The 27237-nt window shown below is 33.2% G+C and overlaps 1 protein-coding gene across 1 annotated transcript; it reads left to right on the top strand.

The window, feature by feature from the left end:
• Positions 1-26799, top strand: LOC128161131 (inter-alpha-trypsin inhibitor heavy chain H3-like). Its single transcript, XM_052824365.1, is given in 11 exon segments — positions 1-59; positions 447-618; positions 846-994; positions 1089-1201; positions 5341-5583; positions 7783-7934; positions 15099-15230; positions 15232-15388; positions 15767-16497; positions 16608-16722; positions 26735-26799. Coding segments are annotated over 11 exon segments (2088 nt in total).
• Positions 26800-27237: the final 438 nt, after the last annotated feature.

The raw sequence follows: 27237 nt of genomic DNA, 5'->3' as shown, positions 1-27237 counted from the left end.
ATGAAAAAAAGATCAGATAATGGAGAAACTGAGCTATTTCAAATTGCAATATTGTACACGTAACTTTATGTATAATTTGTTTTTGAAAAACTTTTAATAAAACAAATGATTACCATCCCCGTCCCAACTATTTCTCAACACCCAGTTTCAACAGTACAAAAATACGCAACAGGAGCCTGTATAGTTTTACTCTCATACTGAAGATCTAAATCAACAAGAGGTGTGCTTATTTTGTTAAAAAAAATATCTCAAATACAATGATTTCATTAGAAGATTCATATTTGCATACATGTAACTCAAGTTTGCAAACAACTGCATGAAATAACACGATAAAAACACTATTGTAAACAAGACCAACATCACCAGTGCGAAAATAAATGAAGACCATTATAGATAGTCTGCCATGTGATAGGTCAAAAAAAGAAACATCCTTTGGGTTTCCATAGGCGGATTATTCTCTCTCGTAATGCAACCCCAGCAAACGTTTTACAAATATATAGACCAAATTTCAGTTTGACAAATCACTTTCAGTTACGAATTTCAGAGAATATGCAGGAAATCAGTAGTATTGCTGTGGTACTACTGTGTTTTGTTCCGTCGCAATCCAAGTCACCAGAGGTATGATATTTGTAATCATGTTTTCATATACATGTGGTTTAATCAACATATTTATCAAAAACGCACCATTAGTTTACAGACTCTTTTAAAGAATCTTGAAAAAATAAGGATATTAATATGAGCAAAACTATTAACAGGTTAAGTGACCAAACGTTATTTTTTCAATGCCAAGAAATGTTTAATTTATTTTCAATGCTTTTATAATGATGCATTTTGTTTTTTCATAGATATATTTTCTTCATGTGTCGTCTGAAATAGACTTTCGCTTTGCTAAGACAGTTGTTACCAGTAAGGTAGTCAATAAAGAGCCAACTGCAAGCGAAGCTCTGTTTGATCTGACCCTCCCCACCGAGGCCTTCATTACCATTTTTAAATTGTAAGTATGATCAATAAAAGTCCCATCAAATCATCAGCTCATTATCTTTGACAAAAGAATTGCAAACGTTGAAACGTTTACCTTTTTGAAATAGAATTATAAATGGCAAGGAAATTGAGGGAAAGGTTAAAGAAAAGGAACAAGCCAAACAAGAATATGAAGCTGCAAAATCCCAAAGTCGAAGTGCTGGACATATTGTTGCCAAGTATGTCGTGTTTTGTGATTCTTGTGTAATGCTATGCTGTTCTTAAATCAGTATTCTAAAAAACTCTACGCATCAAATTTCTGAAAAATATTTAAATGATTCTTACAATCCATCAATTGTTTGATTGACAGGTTAAGGATGAATAACTAAATCTAAACATTTTAAACTCTACTTAAAAGTTTAGATGGCATTCTGCTATAGAATATATAAGGGATCAGAAGCCATTGATGATCCTAAACCAGTGGTTGAAGTCAACAATTTACGTGTTCGAAAAGAATTAACAAGTTAATCAATAACGCACAAACCGATAATACTATAATATTGAGGGCCGAGATCAAGTCCCCATGCATGATATATTAACTATTTCTTTTGCTATAACGATCCCTTTACTTTGCTTTAAAACATTGAATACAATCACAGCATATTGTACTTATGTTTTTTCTTTTTCTTTATAAAAAGGTCAATTTTTTTCAATGGTAATATGTTTGTTCAATAAATGCTGACTATCATGGTGTCTGAAATTTTTTAACTATTGCAATTATTTTCCTTGTCTTTCTTATTCAACAACATTGATAAACCTTGAAAATTCGGCGTTGTCGAGGAGTAGCTAAGTTGTTGTAGTATTGAATAAGCTTTTCTTTTTCGAGTGAAATTTTAGGTGTTTTATTTGTAAAGGAAAGGGTCTTTTTTATTTGGGGCTATTGATGACCGGGAAGTGGTTTAGGAATATCGATGCAAATTCCTCCATGGGAATGGTGTTTTGTTTAGGAATTTTTGTCGTTATTCTCGTTTTTTCTTTTAGCCGAGATGCATTCATTTAATGCATTTATTTGATGTATTCTAAATCCTACTTGTCACTGTATGTGACTATTGTATTTCATTTAAATATACACTATGGTATGGTAAAATTACATTTTGATTCTTAACTTTTGTTTTACTTTTGGGAATAAGCATAAATATACTTGTTAACTCGGGCTATAAATAATAGACCAACTAAACTAAAGTGCACTTGTTCATTTGTAAGAATAACAGAAATACTAGCAGTGACCAATGTTTTAACATGTAATTGATTGATGCTATCATATCCAAAAATATTTGAAATAAAGAAGTATAGGTACATGTAGCAAAAATAAATGATGCTTTGATCAATGCATAACATCTTAAGGAAGACGGACCCAATTTACTTGTACAATAGTGATTTTCATGAAAATTTATATGAGTTAGAGTTACTAAAGATATATAAAATCAATCAAATAATAACATAAAAATCGAATTAAAGTCTTGGTAGGGGCCATTCCAAAGAATTGTTTTGTTACTTCTCTTTTTCAATTAAAAATAATTGGGTTAAGCGTTTTTGTGAGAGAAAAAGAATTCTTAAAAGATTCTTGAAAAGATTTTAAACTAAAATTTTGACACCTAAACAATGATTTGGAATTAATGTCATTTAAAAAATGATCATGTCATCGACATCTTTTCGACGGGGGCACATGCCAAAGTGCTTAACTTACTTACTTAAGCCCTATGCACTCCCCTATGGAGCATAGACAACGGACAATTCTTTACCACTTCTCTCTGTGCGGTTTGTCGTTTTGTTTTTCTACTTTTTTCACGAGAAGCACTGCTCAAACTCTAAGAAAAAGTGTATATACATTATCGAGAGGTTGATGTATGAAACAAAACAACTATCAGAGTATGCTGTTCAGTTGTGCTTGATAAAATACTTCAAAACTTAAACACAGGTGCGGTTTACTCTATTTTTAATACGAGTATTGAAGCGGATCCAAATGTAAATGAATTGTTCGCTGTCTAAAATTCTGTAAACTAATTTATGCAGATGATTATTATTAACTTGAACTAATATAAAACCCACCACAGTACTTTAGATCCCTTAAAGATACATGTATGTGTGCATGTTAAATAATTTTTAGAAAAGTATATTTTAGCATGTTATATTATAGCAAGGTCAGCCACTTCCTGCGCTACATAAAGTATGCATTAATGACGTTGAGAAGATATAATATATATATATATATATATATATATATATATATATATATATATATATATATATATATATATATATATATATATATTTGCGATTTGCCTGTTAGTGATTGTGACGTAATATTGAAATTTCGATGTTTCGATATATCTGAGCAAATGGAACTGGGTCCGTCGTCCTTAAATTAAAAAAAAATCCGTTTTCAGATAATATACGAATGTATCACGTAAGATTACCCACTCGTGTATGCATGTGGAGGTAAGATACCATACACAGTTTCAGCAGAGGACGTTCACTCCCCCTAGGCACCTGATCCTACCTCTATCTTTTTGGAGGTCTGTGTTGCTGTGCTTCGAATTTGTATATCGTTTTATGGATTTTTGAGATGGTTGACGGTTTGTTATTGTCATTTTTTCATGCACATAGACACCGCACTATTTACACTCTATTTACACGTTTTACTTTTCATAGAGGTTTCTAGGTGAACAAGGGAATGAATTTTTACAGTCAGTCAACAAGTGTGTCATAGTGAAAAGAAGTTACAATATGGGTATTAACTTAGAATTAACTACATGGTATAAACGTGACTTTACAAAATAAGTTAGGTCGACTGTGTTACGCTAAGAATGTTCTGTGAAACTGCTTTGACAAATCTTAGGATCTTCCTAAGTTATAACTTATACATATCTTAGGTTCTCTCTTAGTAAATATCCTAGGGAATCTTTGTGTAACGTGCTCCTGGGGGTTAGAAATCACGTGGTGAATTATAATATTCAACTGGTCAAAGTATACCGTTTTCAACAGAGAACGGAAAAGCAAGAAGAAACAGTTTTTTCTGTTTAACGATGAGTGCATGTCTGTCTATTGATCTCCTTTTAACAAAAGCTTATACATTTCAATATACAACTACCGTTGAATAGAGAACAATAGATAAACATTTGCTGACTGTGTATAACGTCGGCGTCCTCATTATTATACAGAGATTCAAGAAAATGTAGTAACCCTCTCCTATGAAAACGACTTCGTGCTTTGTAAATTTGAACTTTTAATGAATGTAATTATTAAGTCGCATTGAAGACGTTTGAAAATGCCTACAATTATAAGAAATATGCCCATTTAAAATTTGATTTCGCAATTTTGAATGTCCTGGAGTGCAGTCATCCTTATTTGATTCGAGCTTGTCAGCATTGTGTTGTACAAGTGAAATACGAAAACGTCTGTCAATTTGAAAGCAAGATAAGATTTACTGCTTTAATCCTTGAACATAATTGCAGATAAAATTTCGACCCAAAGAAATTAGCAAATTAATTCCTTTACGCGCGGTATTAAGTTTGTCTGCACCGCTTGGTGTGTCTTAGGACTGACGACATCCAAAAATAAGCATTCTATGCTTATATTTATATTTTCATACTGATGTCTATCTGTATGAAAAACTGTGTATCGCCGCTTTAAAGCCATTATTTACGCTCTTAGTCAGGCATATGAAACATACATGGAACAGCCATATTTACGTGTAATTTAGTTAACTTCCGCGACAAAAAATATAGTGCCAGAAACTTTGTGTAGAAATTTTTTTTTTAAGAAGTAGAAATATATTTTGATTGTTTTTCAAATTGGTTATGTAAGATTGAAAGTTTTATTTCATTTAACAAAAATAAATATAATTTAAACACATGGAGACGTTTATATATATGCTCATGGCGCATGAATTAGCACTGTGTATTCATAGAATATTGAACGTCGCAGTGGAGATTTCAACTGCAAACAAAAGGGGAAATATACACTGAATGTAAATATATCCTGTTGAATTCTGACAGCATTAATTGGGAACCTACGATTTATAAAACTTCGTGTCATTTTTTTATTCTATTTTTTTTAAATCAACAAAATTCTCTTGATGTAGTCGTTTATGATTCAACAATTTATAGTTCGTAATTTTTCGCAAAATTCTTTTCGTCTATGATTTGTATTTTTGCGCATTTGTTTGTTTCTATGGTATTTATCATTAGGTGTCTAAATTATTGCTTGCAGGCGTTCAAGTCCAAATAAATAAATCAAGCCAAATAAATAGTGCATAAAGTACTATGTTAAGAATTTCTGATTAAACAAAACATAGCATCATCATTTTCTTCTCCATACCAAGAGAAACCAACAAATTTCAAATACAAGTCAACATTGCGGCCACAGAAAAAGTGACATTCCAGCTGACATACCGGGAACTTCTGAAGAGAACAACAGGACTGTATGACCATGTCATATACATCAACCCTAGGCAGGTAGTGGACGACCTGAAAATCCACGTCTTGATCAAGGAGACCAGTAACATTACAACAATCAAGACTCCACTGTTAAGGAACGATCTACTAACTGAAGGACCAGAGGGTAAATCTCTAATTGCAATTTACTTTATATTTAAAAAATCTACAATATCTTTGAGTCCGACTGTAATTACTCTGCTTCTGACATGTAAAAATTAAATAGTCTTTGAACAATTTTGACAGGGTATGAATTTGATTATTTTTACTTATTAGACCGCCAGAAAAGAATTATTATTAAGCAAGTCGAGTTCTTTTAATAGGTTTTGTTAACTTAATTTCAGAGGTAAGTTTGGCCCTTCAAAATTATTATGATATTTTATTTATTTACATTGTATTACAGTATACATGTACGCTGTTTTGAACACATTTTGATAACACAGAGAAAGTAGCCGAGTAAATATTCGTGGTCAATGTTTATCTGTTCTTCACAATATTGTTGCACTTAAACTAATGAAGAGTTGAAAAATATATTCTATATCAGTTTTATTATAAATAATCTGCACTTAATAATCACCTATTAAATAATACTGCTATTGTGCCTTAATTTTAAACTGTCTGACCACAGGAGAAAAAGGGCGGGGGCAAAAAATAAGATTGTGCTTATATTGTATAAATGTATATTTGCAACAATTAAATGACAATCGTAAAGTAAACTTGAATTTGCCTTTGCGCTTAAATCTGTATGCACCACATTTTATAGTTATATGTAAACTTTTTTTTTATATATATACATTCAGTTAAAACAATTTTAAGAGTGTACATCTAATCTATATGAAATGGATGCAATAACAATAGTCTGGAAATTAGACAGACTAATGAAGCTAATGAAATGCCATGATTAATTTCTTCTAATTATTTTAACTCGAATAACTGTAAGTTACAGTGCGAAATATGATGATGCTTAAGTGAAGGGTTGTTATTTAAAACTAACTAAGAATTTTATAAAATGAATTTATCAAATTTAAGTTTCATTTATTATTATCTATTTAAAAAATCAACAAAATGGCATACCTGAAAAGCTTACAATTTGGAATGATATCAAGCTTATTAATTGATAAAGGACTGGATCTACATATAGTTTCAACCTATAGATTAAACACCTATTTTTGATAATAATTCATTCACTAGTCTCTTTAATTTAGATTCAAATAACACTCATTAATATTGAACAGATGAAATATATTAAACATCTTTTAAATATCAAAATCCCCGTGCGAACATCATGGTATTTTTATACAAGTGGGTTATCTCTATTGTTTTCCGATGTGATCATATGTTAATGCCTTTATAAACAGCGATTAAAGTAATTAACGAGGAATAAAAAGGTTATGGGTTTCATCCCGATTGTTAAGCTTGGTTTTGGACCCAAATCGATTCAGAAGCTTTTGATGAAAATTGTAGACCTACATGAAGTTGAGATCTGCCGCGCGAATAAACAGATGCTAACGGGCGGATCAACAAGTTATAATTGGTAGCAAAACTAATCGGGAATATAATAATTTCTCATTAACCGTTAATTCTAAAATTAATTTATATTTTAAACATTCAATGTTAGATTCAGTAACGCAAGTTAATCCACGGAATGTAAATTGTTTAATCGTGTTATTCTTTCCAATATGCAATACAATTTTTTATGCGGATGATCAAGAGTTGTGTTTTGTTCTTTTTTTATCGTTTTTCTTCTTTACGTAAGTCATTTCTTTATGACGTGATTTTTCTGTTTTATACAAAATGTCATAAGGACCCTTTTTTCTCATGGGTGCAATCACATACCTTTTGACAAGAATTGGTAATCAATAATGTTTTCAAAGTTAAGAAGGCTTGGAGGTCAGCAAATGAACTATTACATTTCAGAATCAATCGAAAAAAGATACTCGAAAGTTAAATTTTCTGGAAGAATCTTTTACTTCTTTAACGTAATGTACAGATCGATATTGAGTGTATTTAATAACTTCTACTAACTTATCCTGGGTATGAAATATTTGGTAGAAATGTTGCAAATTTTGTGTTTTATTGAGGCTACAATCGCCACTTATCCCAGAAAAAAACCCCACCAAAACAAAACAAAACAACAAAAACATTACCTACAGCCGTGGTTTACGTAGACCTCAGCAGTATTTATTCCTGTATGACTAAATAAAAAAAAATTCCTTTGTATAAACTCGTCTATTCTCCTGAGCGCTGTGGTTACCACATATGGGAAGGTCTTTGTAGTCCATATGTGTGCATGTAATAACACAGTTGTGTTTAATATTAATTGCAGGAACAAATGAGTTAGCAGTTGTCGATCGCCTATCTCCAACAAAAGCTTTTGTATCCTTTGCGCCGTCGAGAGCCGAACAAAAGTCAGGCATTTCTGGTCAGTTCATTGTCCAATATGATGTAGATAGAAGCGAAGACGCAGGGGATTTAATTGTAAGTTGATCAACAGTAAATCTTTTCCATATCAGATCTATAATAAATCAAATTAATTCAAAACAATTTTAGACTTTTTAAACATAAAAACATGTGAAGTGACTGGCTAAATAATTTGATTTCAGAGGAATTGCGTGTGCTAGAGGGGGATAATTAATTTTGTTTTTCAGAGTTACTTATATAGCTATGTAATGAGTTCTTTTTGGATTTTGTCAGCTGAATGAACAATAAGATTTTGTAAAGAAAATAAACAAGTTTAATTTAAAAAAAAATTAATAAACAAAACAAATCATTATTCTCACTCCCCCTTTCACGCCACTCTCATTCGAACATAACAAAAAAAGAATAATAATTCAATTAAACAAATGAACAAATATCTGATAATATCAACTGAATTCAAGATTAAATCACACTGTATCAGATATAAAATGGAAGTAAACTACAAAATGTTGTTAGAAGCTATTTCAACCAATAAAACTCTTGTCGAAAGATTTACTCAAAAAATTGTTAAGTTAAATAATTCAAAATACCGTGATATTACAATTGGTTCAAATTTCAGCTCAAAATCATATATATGAAAATTAGCCTGTAATAACAGTCGCTTTTAAACACTTAGAACCTCTCTCTGAAAATGAACTCAAGGTCACTATGCACTCGAGACGCTCCTGCCCTCGTCAAATTTCCTATCCCTCTAGTCGCTATCCTAACTGGAAGCCCCCGGACTCGCAGGTCTCTCGCTCCAAGTCGACTACCATTGCCCGGACAGAAAACCACGCCCTACTCAGCACAGAATGCGTCCCCGACATTCGTCAGTTGCCCACATGACCTTCCATAGGAGAATTCCCGTCTAACGCCCACAGTCTGTATTTCAGGAAAGTGTACCAAACACCCTTACACACGGCTAGGAAAACACGTGTCCGCTTAACAGAATCCAGAATTCAATGGCTACCCGTTTCTCCTCAGTATTATACTAACTGGAGATATTCACCATATCTTAAAACAGGAGCTGCAAAACGTGGCACCTGGCTGATGTCGTTACCGGACCCTCTACTGACCACTACACCCTAACCGGTCACTTTAAATACTCGATCTGAAAATAGCACACTCACCCGACACTCGTCACTCACATACGGTAACCCATTCATACCAAAATTAAAGAGGAACACAAATATAAACACCAGTATATACAAAACTGAATCAACATTATTACATACGCCCCTATTTATTTACCAATGTCCGTTGTAAATAAATAACAGATAAAGTTGACAAGACTTATGTCGACCGCGACAAGAGATCTGCCATCTTGTTGTTTGCCCAAGGGATATGCTTAACAGTAAACCTATATTCCTGCAATACCAAACTCCATCGTAAGAGTCTTGGATTCTGTGATTTCATTGTCTTAGGCCACTGTAACGCACGATGGTCTGTCTCTATGATAAGTTCTCTCCCATACAGATACTTTTGCAGACGCTGCACCGCCCACACAATTGCGTAGCACTCTTTCTCAACCGTAGCGAAGTTCTGCTCTCTAGGTAGGAGCTTTTTACTGAGATAGACTAACGGATGATACTCACCACTTTTTTCCTGCAATAATAACGCCCCCAGACTTCTGTCACTTGCGTCTGTCTGCAACGTAAATGTTAATGCAAAATCCGGATTCCAAAGAACCGGGGCACTAACTAAGTCTGACTTCAATTGTCTAAATGATCTATCATGTTCATCTGTCCACACAACCTTGTTCGGGCTTGACTTTCTAGTGAGATCTGACAAACTAGCTGACTTTTCAGAAAAATTTTCTCTAAACTTTCTGTAGAAATTTATAGAGCCCAGAAATGATCTTACCTCCTTTTTCTTCGTGGGAACAGAGATATTCAAAATAGCCTGTACTTGTCTGAGGTTGGTTTTACCTGACCATTTCCGACTAAATGACCTAGAAATTCCAATGCTCTAGCTGCAAACTCGCATTTCTTTGGATTTGCTCTAAGACCTGCGTTCTGAATAGATGTAAGAACTGCTTTTACATGACCCACATGGCTGTTCCAGTCTTTACTGAAAATGATAATGTCATCAATAAGAGCATCTGAATACTCTTCATGACCCATTAAGATCTTTCTTACCAATCTGTTGAAAGTAGCTGCTGAATTCATCATACCAAATGGCATCACAGTAAACTGAAAATGGCCAAATGGTGTGATGAACGCACTCTTTTCCTTTGTGTCGTCCAGTAAAATTTGCCAGTATCCTTGAGTGAGATCTAACTTACTCAGATACTTAGCTTCTCCCAATCTGTCAATGATTTCCTCTATCTGCGCACTAGACTCTTGATCAAATTGAGTAACAGCGTTTAGTCTACGGTAATCAACACAAAACCTAATAGATTGGTCTTCCTTGGGAATGATTACCACAGGTGAGGCATATGGACTTACCGACTGCTCTACTATACCTGCCTCCAACATTACTGATAACTCTCTTTTGACCTCATCCCTCAATGTATGCTGTATCTGATAAGGTTTCTGAAAAACTGGTATTTCACTTGTAGTTACCACACGATGTTTCAACAGACTAGTTCGACCTGGAACATTGGACAAAACAGAACTAAATTGATCCAAGCAATCTTGTAACTCACCTTTTTGTTTCTGCGTCAGCCTTTGAGAAGTTGTAACATGCATAAGCGGATTCCCGATCCACTCATCATCATCATCTGAAGAGTCTGACTTTCTCATCACTTACAACGTTGTCATCATCCCTCTCTATCCACCGTTTCAACATGTTGATGTGGTACACCTCTCTGACACCGTTATCATACTGAACCCTATAATCGACTGGACTTACTTTCTCTGTAACAGACACTGGTCCCTTCCACTGAGCTAGTAACTTCTTTGTATTTGTAGGTAATAAAACCAGTACCTTGTCACCAACTTCAAAAGATCGATGCCTTGCTTTCCGATCGTAGTATCTTTTCTGTTCAATTTTACTTACTTCTTCATTTTCTGACACAATGTCCGCCATCTTTGCCAGCTTTTCCCTGGTTTCAAGAATATAACTCAGTACTGATGGCTGTAATTGACTATCCGCCTCATCTTCCTCCAAACTGTCTCTAAGTATTGCTAGAGGACCTCTCACATACCTTCCGTAAAGTAGTTCAAAAGGAGAAAATCCAGTTGTCTGTTGGGGAACCCCTTTTTATGCGAACAACAAATAAGGTAACAATTTGTCCCACTTACCTGGTTCGTCTTGAGCATAAATCTGAAGCATTCTCTTGAGCGTTCCATTGAACCTTTCAACGAGACCGTTGGCTAGTGGATGGTACGGGGTTGTGTTAAGTTTGTGGATGCTTTACAATTTACAAAGCTCTGTAATTAATGAGGACATAAAGTTTGTACCTTGGTCTGATAGTAACGCTTTGGGAACACCAAGTCTCGTAAAAACTTCCATCATAGCTTCCGCTACAACTTCTGCATCTTGACTTCTGAGGGGTATTGCTTCAGGATACTTAGTGGCGTAATCACACATCACTAAAATGTACTGATTACCTCGTTTCGTTCTTGGCAAAGGTCCAGCCATGTCGATCGCCATACGCTGGAATGGATAATCAACTGAGGGAATTTTAACAAGAGGTACATTACTTACCCTCGACTTTGACGTTCCTTTCTGACATTTTGGGCAAGATTGACAGTATTTTTTTGTATCCTCAAAAATACCTGGCCAATAGAAATTCCTTAGAATTCTTTCCCTCGTCTTCTTAATTCCCATGTGACCTGCTAAGGGGATATCATGACCCAACGACAATATGTGCTTTCTGAACTTACTTGGTACAATTACTTGCTTTAGAACCTCGTCACTAAGTGTCGTAAATACTCTATACATCATTCCGTTTTCCTTTATGATATAACTTCTACCATTCTCCGTTCCTTCAGATACTTCTTTGTTTCTGCACTCTTCCAAACTAGGATCCTTACCTTGTTCCTCTATCCACACATTTCTGGAGACTATGTCGTTTACCACAGATATATCCCCAATACCTTCATCTTTATCTTGTGATACCTTCTTTGCTGAAGCTCTAGTTTCCACTGCCTGACACATTTTATCATCCGGCTTAACAGGGCTTGTAGATCTCTCCACTGGAATATCTACCCTAGTAAAGTTACCAACAATCAAATCAGCAAATGGAGAGTTCATCACCAAAGCAACAACCTTACCTTTCACATAAGGCGTGCATACCTGTATCCAGACCTCTGGACATCTTTGTGAACTTCCGTTTGCCAGGGTAACATCACTTGTCATCCCTGTCTTGTCATCATCACTAACAAATCTGTCAGATACTAAAATCGCAGTGCACCCGGTATCTCTGAGTACTGATGCACTCTTACCGTTCACTGTACCTGTTTCGATTCTAAGTCCACTCTGACAAATAACTGACTCAATGACAGACTTCTTCTCATCTACTATAACCGGAAGCTCCACTGCCACTCCCTTTCTCGATATAGTAGGAGAATGAATCAAACCTGCTTTATCCTTACCAGTATATCCCTGAGTTGGTTGACCTTTATCATTAAAGCCAGGACTAGAATTCTTGGGTACCTGTTTCCGTAAAGAACATTTGTTCATAAAGTGACCTACTCTACGACACTGAAAACATTTTTTCTCTTCCCTGTTTTGACCGATCATAGGATTGTTATTGCTTTTAACGCCATTACCTTGGTTTCTTACCTCTCTCTGCGGCACATGTCTTTTGTTCATTACCTGGTTACCTTTATGTGCGTTCTGGTAAGCCTCTGCCAATTCAATCATCTCCTCTACAGACTTAGGTTGTCTCTCTTTCAACCATATCCGAAGATCTCAAGAAGAACTATTTGTAAGCTGTTCACGCATCAGAACATCTACCAGATGATCATGATTTTTATTTACCTTTTCCATTTGACACTAGTGGTCAAAATAATTGGTAGCTCGACTACTAAACTCCCTAAAAGTTTCACTGGACAATTGCTTACACTCTCTGAGCTTATCTTTGTACGTGCTAGCTGTAAGATGGTACCGCTTCAGAATAGCGTTCTTTATGACATCGTAGTCATTTGCTTCAACTTCTCCTAACCGTGCATATGTATCGAACGCCTTATCTGTCAGTTGTGGTATCAGTCTGAGAGCCCACTCTGCTTTCTGCCACTTGTGAAGAGTTGCTAAACGCTCAAAAGATCTTAAGAAAACATCTATGTCTTCACCTTCAACATATTTTGGTAAGATAAACTTAACATCGTGTTTCGCTTCTCTCTCTTCTATTGCTACTGGATTAGTCTCCCGCTCTCTCATCTCTCTTTCTTGTAGTTCTAACTCTTTCATTCTCACCTCTAACCTTTTCTCTTCAAGATCTTTATCATGCAGACGTTTTCTCTCTTTTTCATCATTCTCTGCATTTCTAACTCATCTTTCTCTTTCTCTCGTCTTGCCTGTCATTCTTCCCGCTCCACTGCACACGCATGTTTCCACATCTCCATACAAGTAGACAAATCTTGACCCTTATCCACAGCCTTCTTAACCCAACCAGGTAACGACATCGTACAATTCTAGACCACAAAACCAACAGACTATCAAAGACCCAGTTCTCTTTCAGGTGGGACTGAGCTGCAATAAACTTTAATAAGAAATTAAACAATTATTGAACTTTTCTTCAAAAATCAAAAAAATGTTTCAATCACAACGGATATGAATTTCTTAATTCAAACAAACATGAATAATTCAATACAAAAAACAAAAACAAAAATCACTCAGCCTAAATGACAAAATCCCACCGCTGCCACCATATGTAATGAGTTCTTTTTGGATTTTGTCAGCTGAATGAACAATAAGATTTTGTAAAGAAAATAAACAAGTTTAATTTGAAAAAAAATTAATAAACAAAACAAATCATTATTCTCACCCCCCCCCCCTCTCACGCCACTCTCATTCGAACATAACAAAAAAAGAATAATAATTCAATTAAACAAATGAACAAATATCTGATAATATCAACTGAATTCAAGATTAAATCACACTGTATCAGATATAAAATGGAAGTAAACTACAAAATGTTGTTAGAAGCTATTTCAACCAATAAAACTCTTGTCGAAAGATTTACTCAAAAAATTGTTAAGTTCAATAATTCAAAATACCGTGATATTACAATTGGTTCAAATTTCAGCTCAAAATCATATATATGAAAATTAGCCTGTAATAACAGTCGCTTTTAAACACTTAGAACCTCTCTCTGAAAATGAACTCAAGGTCACTATGCACTCGAGACGCTCCTGTCCTCGTCAAATTTCCTATCCCTCTAGTCGCTATCCTAACTGGAAGCCCCCGGACTCGCAGGTCTCTCCTACCATTGCCCGGACAGAAAACCACGCCCCACTCAGCACAGAATGCGTCCCCGACATTCGTCAGTTGCCCACATGACCTTCAATAGGAGAATTCCCGTCTAACGCCCACAGTCTGTATTTCAGGAAAGTGTACCAAACACCCTTACGCACGGCTAGGAAAACACGTGTCCGCTTAAACAGAATCCAGAATTCAATGGCTACCCGTTTCTCCTCAGTATTATACTAACTGGAGATATTCACCATATTTTAAAACAGGAGTTGCAAAACGTGGCACCCGGCGGATGTCGTTACCGGACCCTCTACCGACCACTACACCAAAACCGGTCACTTTAAATACTTGATCTAAAAATAGCACACTCACCCGACACTCGTGACTCACATACGGTAACCCATTCATACCAAAATTAAAGAGGAACACAAATATAAACACCAGTATATAAAAAATTGAATCAACTTTATTACAACTTTATTACAAACTTTATTACAAGCTATTTTTGGACAATGTCTTAAAATTTTGAAGGTAGTATTGCACACATCCATATTGTGACGTACTACCTATCGAAAAAAAATGAAATCAAATTTAGTTTTAGATATGTTTCTCCCATAATGCTTACCTAACACCGTATTGCAATAAACTAGAGTGTTATCAACCAATCATTGAGTCAATAGTTTGAATTTCGGCGGGACTTTTATCATTGTTACCTTTCCAAAAAAAACCCCATTTTTATCAACAAGTGTTCGATATAAAATTTTCTACATAAAATGAAATAATTTCACTTTTCCTAATGCTTAATCGTGGTGTTTTTTGCAGTTTATGGACGGTTACTTTGTTCATTTCCTGGCACCAGAAGAAGTCAAACCAATGCCGATGGACATTGTGTTTGTTTTGGACAAAAGTGGATCAATGTTATTGACAAAAATGGCCCAACTTCAAGAATCAATGAAAAAAAATTCTAGATGATGTGAAGGCAGAAGACAAGATAATGATCATAGCATTTCATTCTTCTTTAAGTTACTGGAAAGCAGACAGCTTCGTTCAAGCAACACCTAAAAATATAAAGAATGCTAAAGATTACATAAAAAATATAAACGCCAATGGAGGTAGGCACGGAACTACAGTCATAGCAGTTGTAATGATTATCCATATTTTGTTTTAAATTCAGATATTAATTATTTCATAATGTTTATAAAGATACCACATTCTGTTCAAATACTAGTATGTCGTGTTTAAGTCTTAAACGACATACACGGTACACCAAGACCTTGCAACTTATTACAGCTAACATAGTCAAATATGCATCCTATGTAATAATTAACGAAAGACAATTTCACGAACCAAATGCAAACGACATTAAAAAAAATTCTAAGTGTACATATTTACTTGTCAGAAATTATACTCAAAATAATGCACATTGTTTATTTTACCAAGCACAAGAAAATTTAAAGACAGCGTAGAGATGTTTACTTTATTTATTTCAGGAACGAATATAGATCTAGGATTAAGAGACGGAATTCAGAAACTTACTCAGATAAGTGATAACAATGGGCGTGCCCCGGTTTTAGTTTTTCTAACAGACGGAGAAGCCACTGTAGGAGAAACAAACACTGAACGCATCATGAACAATTGGAAAAAGGAGAATGAAGCAAAAATTCCAATTTTTAGCGTAGCGTTTGGACGAGAGGCTGATTTTGATATCGTGAAAAAAGTTGCAGCGCAAAACAATGGTTTTGCCAGAAAAATATATGAAGACTCCGACGCTGCTCTTCAAATTGCTGGATTTTATAAAGAAATTTCCACTGTTCTTTTAAAAGATGTAAAATTTAACTACGTTGATGGCACCTTGTTTGACACAGAAGTTACCAACACCGTATTTAAAACTTATTTCAGGGGTTCAGAAATGGTTGTTTCTGGAAAAGTCAAAGATCTTAAAAAATTACAATCAGGACTAATTGTAAATGGTACGGGAATTGGCAATCAAGAGGTAGAGTTTCAGGTACCTTCAAATTGGTGTATAATTCTTCCACCGCCCCACCCGACACCTTTTCGACATCCGACCTCTGAACCAGTTGTAACTACAAGACATCCAAGCATCATAGAGAAACTTTGGGCCTACATGACCGTTAAGCAATTGTTGAAGCAGAAAGATGCACTAGATTCAGAGGCGGAGCTAAAGAAGTTAGACGAGAAGATTCTCCGGCTTTAACTTAAGGTAAAAAGTTTTTGATAGAATCATTTTAAAAAAATATGAAAATGAAAGGATTTTTTTTTAGATATTTTGCGAAAGTCAACGTCATGATTATAAACATCCATTTTTTATAGTATCAGTTTGTGACTCCTTTGACATCTATGGTGGTTACGCTGCCAGACAAGACCAAAGCAAACCCTAACGAGGCAAAAAGCTTGGATACAAATATGGATATGGATTCATTTAATGGTAGTCTGAATATTATATTATTTTTCTTATTCTATATTAAATTTTTGAAAAGGTTATTTCTTACAATTATAAAATGAACATTGGATCAATCATTGCAACAATGCTATACAAACCAACATAATGTTTGCTTGTGCATATCTTTGTTTCAATGTCTTTTTAGCTCACTTGAGCTGAAAGCTCAAGTGAGCTATTCTGATTGCATTTTGTCCATCGTCCGTCTGTCCGTCTGTAAACTTTTTTACATTTTGAACTTCTTCTCTAAAATCTCTTATCCAATTACAACCAAATTTGGCACAAAGCATCCTTATGATAAGGCAAATATAAATTGCAGAAATGAAAGACTTATCGTTATTCAAAGCTGAGAAAACCTCGACACTGTAGAAAAAGGGGGGTGCATTTTTAAAAATCTTCTTCTCAAGAACTACTGAGTCGAATTCAACGTAGTTTAGCATAAATTATCTTTATGGGAAGGAAAATATGAATTGCAAAAATTAAGGTCTAATTCTGTTTCAAATTTGAGTAATTTGCGAAAATGATAATAAGACAGAGAGAATAAGGGCCAATCAGTTTAATTTCGGGTTCGGTATTCAATATCTCAAAACCCTCTTTGAAACAAAGAAGCGGCCATTTTGAACGTATAAGAAATGGGCAATCTGACAAATATGAATTTGGTTGTTGTGGAACAGTTTGTGTGCGAAAGGAATATTTGAAACGTGCAAGATACATAAATGCCGATTTTGTGAAGTAAATTGAGATTAAGTATTCTAATGCGTTGACATTTTCACCTTTGACGATGGTTACTAGTATAGCTTGTTTTGATTTTCGTTTCGTTTTCAAGAATTTATAACTTAGGGGAACTATTGCCTATATTTTGTAATTTTTACGCATCAATCAAATATAGACATCGGAAAGTAAGGCAGCTGACTGCAGGTACTGTACTTTAACAACTAAAATACAAATTCTAATGGTAATACGGAATGGTCTTTGCGTAATAGCTGATTACTGCAATGTGTTTTAGGCTAGTGGTAAGTATGTTCTCGTTTATTCAGTCTAAACGGAGATTAATATTGCTGATGGAAATACTAAGAGTGTGTACATGTAGCAGAAACATAAATAATTGTTAGCTCACCTGAGGTGAAATATACAGAGAAATATCTTCTCAAAAAGCAATCGACCAGAAAAGCTGTAACTTGTGTGGAAGCATCCTCAAGTAGTGTAGATTCAAGCTTGTCCAAACAATGATCATTGGGGGTACGGTGGGGCTCCAATGGGAGATCAAATTTTTAGATACAAATGTATAGAGAAAAATCATTAAAATATTCTTTGCAAGAACCAGTTAGCCAGAAAAGCTGGAACTGTGGAAGCATCTTCAGGTAGTGTAGATTCAAATATTTTTTTTCAAATCACGATCCCCGGGGGTAAGGTTGGGACACAATGGGGGGGGGGGGTCGAAATTTTTACGTAGGAATATATAGAGATAAATCTTCTCAACAAAAAACCATTAAGCCAGGAAAGCTGTAACTTGTTTGGAAACATCCTCAGGAAGTGTAGATTCAGATTTGTTCAAACAATGATCCCCTGGGTAGGTTGCATCCACAGTGGGTGGGTCGAATTTTACAAAGGAATACATAGCGAACAATCTTTAAAAAAATTCTTCTCAACAACCAATTGGCCAGAAAAACTGTAACTTGTGTGGAAGCATCCTCAGGTAGGGTTGATTTATTCCAGTTTTTTCAAACCATGATTTCAACGGAAAGGGTGGGGCCACCATGGGGGTCAAATTATGGTAGTGCGTGAAATTCGGTATTATCTTTACGTAATAGTTGATTAATGCAACATGTTCTTTTAAGATGTTCAGCTATTTCAATCTAAACGGAGATTATTCCTGCTGCTAGAAATATATAAGTATATATATGTGATGAAAAATAAATTGAGTTTTCTCTTTGTTTAGTGCAGTTTTCTCTTGTTTCAATTGTTTACAAATTCCTATAATTTTACTAACCTGAGAGTCAAGCTTCGAGTTATAAACAAGATACAGAGCTTTGCGCACAATGCTACTATATGTTTATACACAAAGCTGAGGTCATGCTTTAGTTTGTTTATATTTTAAATGCAGCTATGCTGAATAGGAAATACCAAGTTCTTAAGTTGAATGTATAAACTCATGTGAACAAAAACCTGACTCAAACCAAGCTATGAATCTTGCATATGATTCTACAATTGACACTGAAATTTTGTTTGATCAATAGAAATGTCTTGCTAAAAGGATGATATGCTGTAATTACTTTCTGTTGTCCTTTCTTTAACGACGAATGGCATAAATCTACACAAAATTTTGATAGTGTTTTGAACACAAGTAAATGAAAACAATGCCTTTTAAACAGTTTCCATAGGCCTGACACATTATTATTATGAGGATAAAAGCATTATCGGTGTTCTTAAAAAAATGTTGCAATGGAAAACCATCTTTGTTTGTACACATTTGGTGTTTTTTTAATAAAGATGAAAATAATGGATGGGCCTTGGAACAATAGAGCGACATGCCTGCCAATACATTAATTTGAATTATAGCTCTTTAACATATGTGACAACATTTTCAGTTAAGTTTATTTTCTTAAATCAAGTGAGTGAGGATATGAAAGGTCATACGAAATGAATTCATGCCTGGTAAATGACAATCGTTTATAATGGAGAAGGCCAAATAAATATGTCAATGTTTTTAATTTGAGGAATTGAGCGCATTCATTCTGGTGCATTGAGGTACACTTTTCTTCTTTCACGTATAAATTTTTTAAAAATACAATAACTAGCAAGCAGTGGAGGGAGAAAATGTACCTTTATGCTCTCCTGTACTTTAATCGTTTTATAAAGTGATGGGGGGGGGGGCTAAAATAAAGGGAAGTGGAAGTTAACCGTGAACACCAACTGAAAATTTAGTTATTTATATTGCATATGATCTTATTTTTGGTAAAAATGGTATTTATGAAGGTAAATATGTCAATGATTAAGTATATGCAAAAATAAGTGAAAATTCGGATATTTATTTTTGGTTAATCTTCCATGGCATAATATCCTTTGAACGCCCATTTAAAGCCAGTGTTGCTCAGGTGAGCGTTGTGGCCCATTGGGCCTCTTGTTCTTTATATAATTATTTTGACATTCCTCGTCATCGATAGAAGATGGTACATTTTCTTTTAATTTATGCCTTAAAATGAATAGTTTTCCATACCTCATGAAAGTACACATTTCACATCTTAAGCAAATATAGGCAAAGGGGGTGTAAAATATATACTTTATTCTGTTTTTAAAGGAAAATAACTACCTTAACAATATGTCATATTAAAATGTAGTTAGAAATAATAAGGCACGTTTAATTTTTTATAGTTTTTAAAAAGGAAAATGTTTCCACAGTCGTCCACAATGAAATGAATATATTTTTATATGATATTGCATGGTGGGCGATGGCTGTGAATACAACTTTTTGTTTGAAAAACCATTGGGAAATAGAACTTTTCCACCAAGATTTTTAAAAAAATACAAGAAACTGCACTTTTTATTAGGTCACAAAAATATTAATGGGGTTTTCTTTTTAAAGATTCCTAATGATTTGGTATTCTTGTGTAAACTTAAGTTACAATTTAATTTGTTTTTATATTTTAAAAATTATGTTGCAATTACTTAAAGGGTACCTTGTTCTTTGAGTTGTATGAAATGTTTTACATCATTGGAACCGAAACTATCTGGTTCGTTCTGAAAATTTCAGATGTTTGCCTAAAAGATATTAGAATATTCTTTTTTGTTTAACGCACAGTTTGATTGATAGCAGTTATCATAAAAAAATGACTCAGTCGGGTAATTTATTTTATATATTAACAGAAATGTGCTTGATTCGTATACACATTACCGTCTCGTACGTAAACATTTTTTTAATCTAATATGTTTAGAATTAAAACTCATGTACGAATGAATTTAAAAAACCCACATAAATTCGGCAACTCACGTCACAAATATAGTGTTTGCTATTAACATATTGGTACATGTAATCAAACAAAACCATCCACCGTGTTTACACTTTAAAAACAATAAATTATTATTCTAGCTTTACCAATTTAACCACACGAGACAAATTATACTTTTGGATCCAAGATGATCAATAATTAAACAGAGTTTACATTAAAAACATTAAACCGTACAATTTGTTACAAATGTACTTGTACTTGTAAAGATTCATTGGTTTCATTTTTATCATATTCATATATGTATATGAAGTCTTTTGTTTAAAAATAAATAATAGATAAATTCAATGTTTCATTTCTTTCTTTCAGGATACATATCACCGGGACATACACTTAGTAAGTTAAACTTGATCACTTTTCTTATTTGCGAGATGATTTTGATTTGATTTAGATTAGTGACTCGGTGAGTAAATTAAATGTGTGAATTATTAATGTATCCCCAAAACCAAAAGTTTGAGTACAGTATGCTGGTCTGTCTATCAACCTTACTCTTAACTTGATAAACATACAGTGCTTATGTTCATGTAAGTAAATTACGATCAATAATTTTTTTCTCAGTATACATAATGTATATTTTACTTAGAATGATCGATAAAGACGCAACTTTAAAATTTCAATTTAAAATACAAATTTTAGGTTAAGATTTAATAAAGGACTCTGTGCGGTATAGTGAAATATCTGGCCCCAATTTTAACCAATTTTTAAATAGCGTCCAATGAAATTCAAATCTTCATAAATCATTGTACAGTGGATGCATGATTTTAGTCATCATTGCCCATTTGCTATTTATCTATGACGTCAACTAAATGACCTAATTCCCACAAATTTGCAAATAATTGAAAATATTTCCAATTTTGCTTTATATTTTGCATTCGGAAGTATAGAGCGCAGGTCTGCTCAAGTAAGATTTTAACATATGTTTTTCTTCTGATAAATATACACATTATACTAAAAAAATGATACTTGAGAGAGCCTGCGCTCGATGTTTCCCAGTCGAAAAACCATTGGAAAACACCCATATTTTGCTACCAAACATCAATATATCAAAATCAGGCAATCTTCATGACGTCATTTCTACATAATGACGTCACTGTGGTGATAATCTTTTGCACCCTTATTTTCAATATGATCCTAACTATCTTCCATCTTTTTTTAAAGCTCTTTATAAAATTTTGGGGGCAAAAAATGCATAAAACCGCACATAGTCCTTTATGCGTGTGCTCAACAAAATTAAAACTTTTTTTAAATCAAGACAACAAGGGCGATTGCATATTAAAATATGAATAATGGTTTAATTTTTTTATCATATAAAGGGGAGAGAGAGAGAGAGAGAGAGAGAGAGAGAGAGAGAGAATATTTTGCCTCGTAGTTACGATGTACAAGCAGACATATATTTTTAAAAAAGTTAAATTTTCATCACACTATTTAACTTAGATGTATTGCTTAAGAATCAAATTGAGTATCACTTAGATAAAAGTTAAAAATCAGTACATGTATTATGAATTTAGTTAACAAAGCTACTTATGTAGTTTCATGGTAACTAATTTTTACATTTCATTTATTGATCTAATGTTAATAATCGAAAAAATATCAAGTTGTTCTGTATCACAATGATCCTTTGCCTTAACTTCTATACATATTCTTTGTTGCATTTGATGGAATGTAAATGCTCAAAGCTTCTAGATTGGTTTTTTTCGTTTTGTATTTTAGAAAATATGCCAGCGCCAATAACAAAAAGTAAGTTACATTCGCACACTATTGAACTTGAAAGATGATGCAAACAGGCTAACCTGTTTTTGTAAGTGAATGTACGATGGGTATATTTTTTCTTTAAAGACATATTGTATCTTTTGCTCGGAATGAACGATAATGATGCAACTTTAAAATGTCTTTTTCATATCAAGAAAACAAGGGCGATTGAATGTTTTAATTATAGAGAATGGTTAAAACTAATTTATCATGAGAAAGAGAGAGAGAGAGAGAGAGAGAGAGAGAGAGAGTAGTAATTACGATGTACTGTACAAGCAGACATATATTTAAAAAAAAAGAGTTAAATTTTCATAACATTATTTAATTAAGATGTATTGCTTAAGAATCAAATTGAGTATCACTCAGATAAAAGTTAAAGATCAATGCACGTTTTATGAATTTGGTTTACAAAGCAACGTATGTAGTTTCATGGTAACTATTGTTAAACATACATTTATTTATTTCAATTCCTGTTTGAAACAAGATTTCCTATGGTATGGTTGTTTACCAACAAATCCACAACACGTGCTATCTAAAATGCTCGACCAAACCAACTGCATTATCGAGTTTATTTTTTGCAACGAAATTACTAGATACGTTTATTGCTTACATTTATTTTGGAGACCGTGCCCGATAACAAATAAATTTACATCTAAAATGTTATTTCTATCGGACACGGTCTCCAATTAAAATGTAAGCGATAAACTAAAATAATATCTAGTGAATCTTTAAACTTAGGCCTGATTGTATTCATCCGCCATTTCTTAATTAAACAAATCTATTCTTATGCAATGAGTTGTCAATCACCAGGGAGACAAAGTTGTATTTTTTGTACTAAATTCAGTTGAATGAATGGAACAAAAATCTTGTAATACGATTAATACTTTAAGGAACTTATTTCTTATACGCATTCAAAAGGCGGTGCAGAGCGTGAATTTTTGGACGATTGCCAATCCAGACGATTGCTAGAAGGCTGCCGAGCATTAGCTCGACGCCTTAAAAACCAATCTAGAAGCTTTGAGCATTTACATTCCCTCAAATGCAACAAAAAATATGTATAGAAGTTAAGGCAAAGTATCCTTGTGATACAGAACAACTTGATATTATCTCGATTATTAACATCAGATCAATATAAGAAATGTTAAAATTAGTTACCATGAAACTAGATAAGTAGCTTTGTAAACCAAATTCATAAAACATGCATTGATTTTTAACTATCATCTAAGTGATGCTCAATATGATTCTTAAGCAATGCATCTAAGTTAAATAATGTTATGAAAATTAAACTTTTCTAAAATATATCTTTGCTTGAACATCGTAACAACAAGGCTAAATTTCTCTCTCTCTCTCTCTCTCTCTCTCTCTCTCTCTCTCTCTCTCTCTCTCTCTCTCTTAATTTGATTCTGAAGCAATACATCCTAGTTAGATAATGTTATGAAAATTTAACTCCTTTTTTAAAATACATGTCTGCTTGTACAGTATATCGTAATTACTACTCTCTCTCTCTGTCTGTCTGTCTCTCTCTTTCTTTCTCTCTCTCTCTTAAATGATAAAAGAGTTTAAAGCATTCTCTATATTTCAAATATTTAATTGCCCTTGTTGTCTTGATATAAAAAAAAGTTTCAATTGTGTTAAGCACACGCATAAACTGTTTACATTTGAACCCAAAATCGGTATTTTGATCTTAAAAGAAATTTTTAAGTTGCATCATTATCGTTCATTCCGAGCAAAAGATACAATATTTCTTTTAAATAGAATTTTACCCATCGTATATTCACTTACAAAAACAGGTTAGCTTATTTGCATCATCTTGCAAGTTCAATAATGTGCAAATATAACTTACTTTTTCTTGGCACTGGCCCAATTTCTAAAATAACAAAGAATTTAGGAATTTTAAGCATTTACAATCTATCAAATAAAACAACTAATATGTGTAGAAGTTTAAGCAAAGGATCCCTGTGATACAGTTAAAATAATATTATCTTGATTATTAACATTAGATGAATTAATGAAATGTTAACATTAGTTACCATGAAACTAAATAAGTAGCTTTGTAAACCAAATTCATAAAAAGAGCTTTGAGTGATACTCAATTTGATTCTTAAGCAATACATCTTAGATAACGTTATGAAAATTTAACTTTTTTTGAAAAACATGTCTGCTTTTACATCATAAATACGAGGCTAAACATCTTTCTCTCAGTATTTTGATTTTAAAAGTAATTTTAAAGTTGCATCATTAGTGTTCATTCCGAACGAATATGTATAGAAGTTTTAGCATACGATCATTGTGATACAGTAAAAATCGATATTATCTCGATTAATAACATTAGATGAATTAATGAAATATTTTATTATTATAATAAGGGACACACTGTCAATGTATTCAAATTATGAACCTGTGAAAGTTGTTCAAAGACTGTTTGAAGCAGAAAGAAACAAATTATTTTTTAACTTTGAAGTTTCTTCGATTTTTGCAACTATGATGAGTTATTGTATTAAAAAAGCACCACTACCTATTTTATAAGAAAATATACTAATTTTTGTTTTTAAAGCAGCAGAAAACATGATTCATATACTTTTCCATTCTAAGTCTAATATCATTTGATTTGACTATTAGTACAGAAATTCAAATTATTGGTATCATTCTATATAAAAGAAAAATATGTCAGCTCGACGCCTTTGTGGCCGTTCCGGCCTTTGATTTTTTGTTTTGTTTTGTTTTTTAGAAAATATGCCAGCGTTAATAACAAAAAGTAAGTTACATTCGCACACTATTGAACTTGCAAGATGATGCAAACAGGCTAACCTGTTTTTGTAAGTGAATGTACGATGGGTATATTCTTTCTTTAAAGACATATTGTATCTTTTGCTCGGAATGAACGATAATGATGCAACTTTAAAATGTCTTCTTTATATCAAGAAAACAAGGGCGATTGAATGTTTTAATTATAGAGACTGGTTAAAACTAATTTATCAAGAGAGAGAGAGAGAGAGAGAGAGAGAGAGAGAGAGAGAGAGAGAGAGAGAGAGAGAGAGTAGTAATTACCAATTACTGTACAAGCAGACATGTATTTAAAAAAAAGAGTTAAATTTTCATAACATTATCTAACTAAGATGTATTGCTTAAGAATCAAATTGAGTATCACTCAGATAAAAGTTAAAGATCAAAGCACTTTTTATGAATTTGGTTTACAAAGCAACGTATGTAGTTTCATGGTAACTAATGTTTATATTTCATTAATTCATCTAATGTTAATAATCGAGATAATATCGATTTTTACTGTATCACAATGATCCTTTGCTAAAACTTCTATACATATTCGTTCGGAATGAACACTAATGATGCAACTTTAAAATCAAAGTACTGATTTTGAATTCAAATGTTTTCAGTTTATGTGTGTGCTTAAAACAATTAATACTCTGTTTTTATATCAAGACAACAAAGGCAATTGAATATTCGAAATATAGAAAATGGTTAAAACTATTTTATTATATAAGAGAGAGAGAGAGAGAAAGAGAGACAGAGAACCAGAGAGAGAGGGGAAGAAAGAGAGATATGTTTAACCTAGTAGCCATGATGTAAAAGCAGACATGTTTTCCAAAAAGTTTAATTCTTTTTTAAAAGAAATATTGTAAATTGTGCTCGGAATGAACGATAATGATGCAACTTTAAAATTTCTTTTAAAATCAAAATACCGATTTTGGGTTCGAATGTAATCAGTTTATGCGTGTGCTTAACACAATTGAAACTTTTTTAATATCAAGACAACAAGGGCGATTAAATATTTAAAATATAGAGAATGCTTTAACTCTTTTATCATATAAGAGAGAGAGAGAGAGAGAGAGAGAGAGAGAGAGAGAGAGAGAGAGAGTAGTAGTAGTAGTAGTAGTACTTACGATATACTGTATATACATACGATATACATGTATTTAAAAAAAATTTCATAACATTATCTAACTAGGATGTATTGCTTCAGAATCAAATTGAGTATCACTCAGATAAAAGTTAAAGATCAGTGCACGTTTTATGAATTTGGTTTACAACGCAACTTAGGTAGTTTTATGGTGACTAATGTTAACATTTCATTAATTCAAATTATGTTAATAATCGATATAATATCGATATTTACTAGATCTCAAGGATCCTTTTCTAAAACTTCTAAACATATTCGTTGTTGCATTTGATGGAATGTAAATGCTCAAAGTTTCTAAATTGGTTGTTTTTTGTTGGGTTTTTTTGTTTAGAAAATGTGCCAGCGCCAATAATAAAAAGTAAGTTACATTCGCACACTATTGAACTTGCAAATTGATGCAAACAAGCTAATCTGTTTTTGTAAGTGAAGAGACGATGGGTATAATTTTTTCTTAAAAGAAATATTGTATCTTTTGCTCGGAACGAACGATGATTATGCAACTTAAGAATTTCTTTTAAAATCAAAATACCGATTTTGGTTTAAAATGTTATCAGTTTTTGCGGGTGCTTAACTCAATTGAAACTTTTTCTTATATCAAGACAACAAGAGCAATTGGACATTTGAAATTTAGAGAATGAAGAAAACGTTTTTATCATATAAGAGAGCGAAGAGAGAGAGAGAGAGAGAGAGAGAGAGAGAGAGAGAGAGAGAGAGAGAGAGAAAGATGTTTAGCCTCGTAGTTATGATGTAAAAGCAGACATGTTTCCAAAAAAGTTAAATTTTCATAACATTATCTAACTAAGATGTATTGCTTAAGAATCAAATTGAGTATCA

The sequence above is a fragment of the Crassostrea angulata genome, chromosome 8, assembly GCF_025612915.1.
Source record: "Crassostrea angulata isolate pt1a10 chromosome 8, ASM2561291v2, whole genome shotgun sequence".
Classification (NCBI taxonomy): Eukaryota; Metazoa; Mollusca; class Bivalvia; order Ostreida; family Ostreidae; genus Magallana; species Magallana angulata.
The sequence above is the reverse complement of the archived record's forward strand: the minus strand, read 5'-3'. Positions and strand labels throughout refer to the sequence as shown.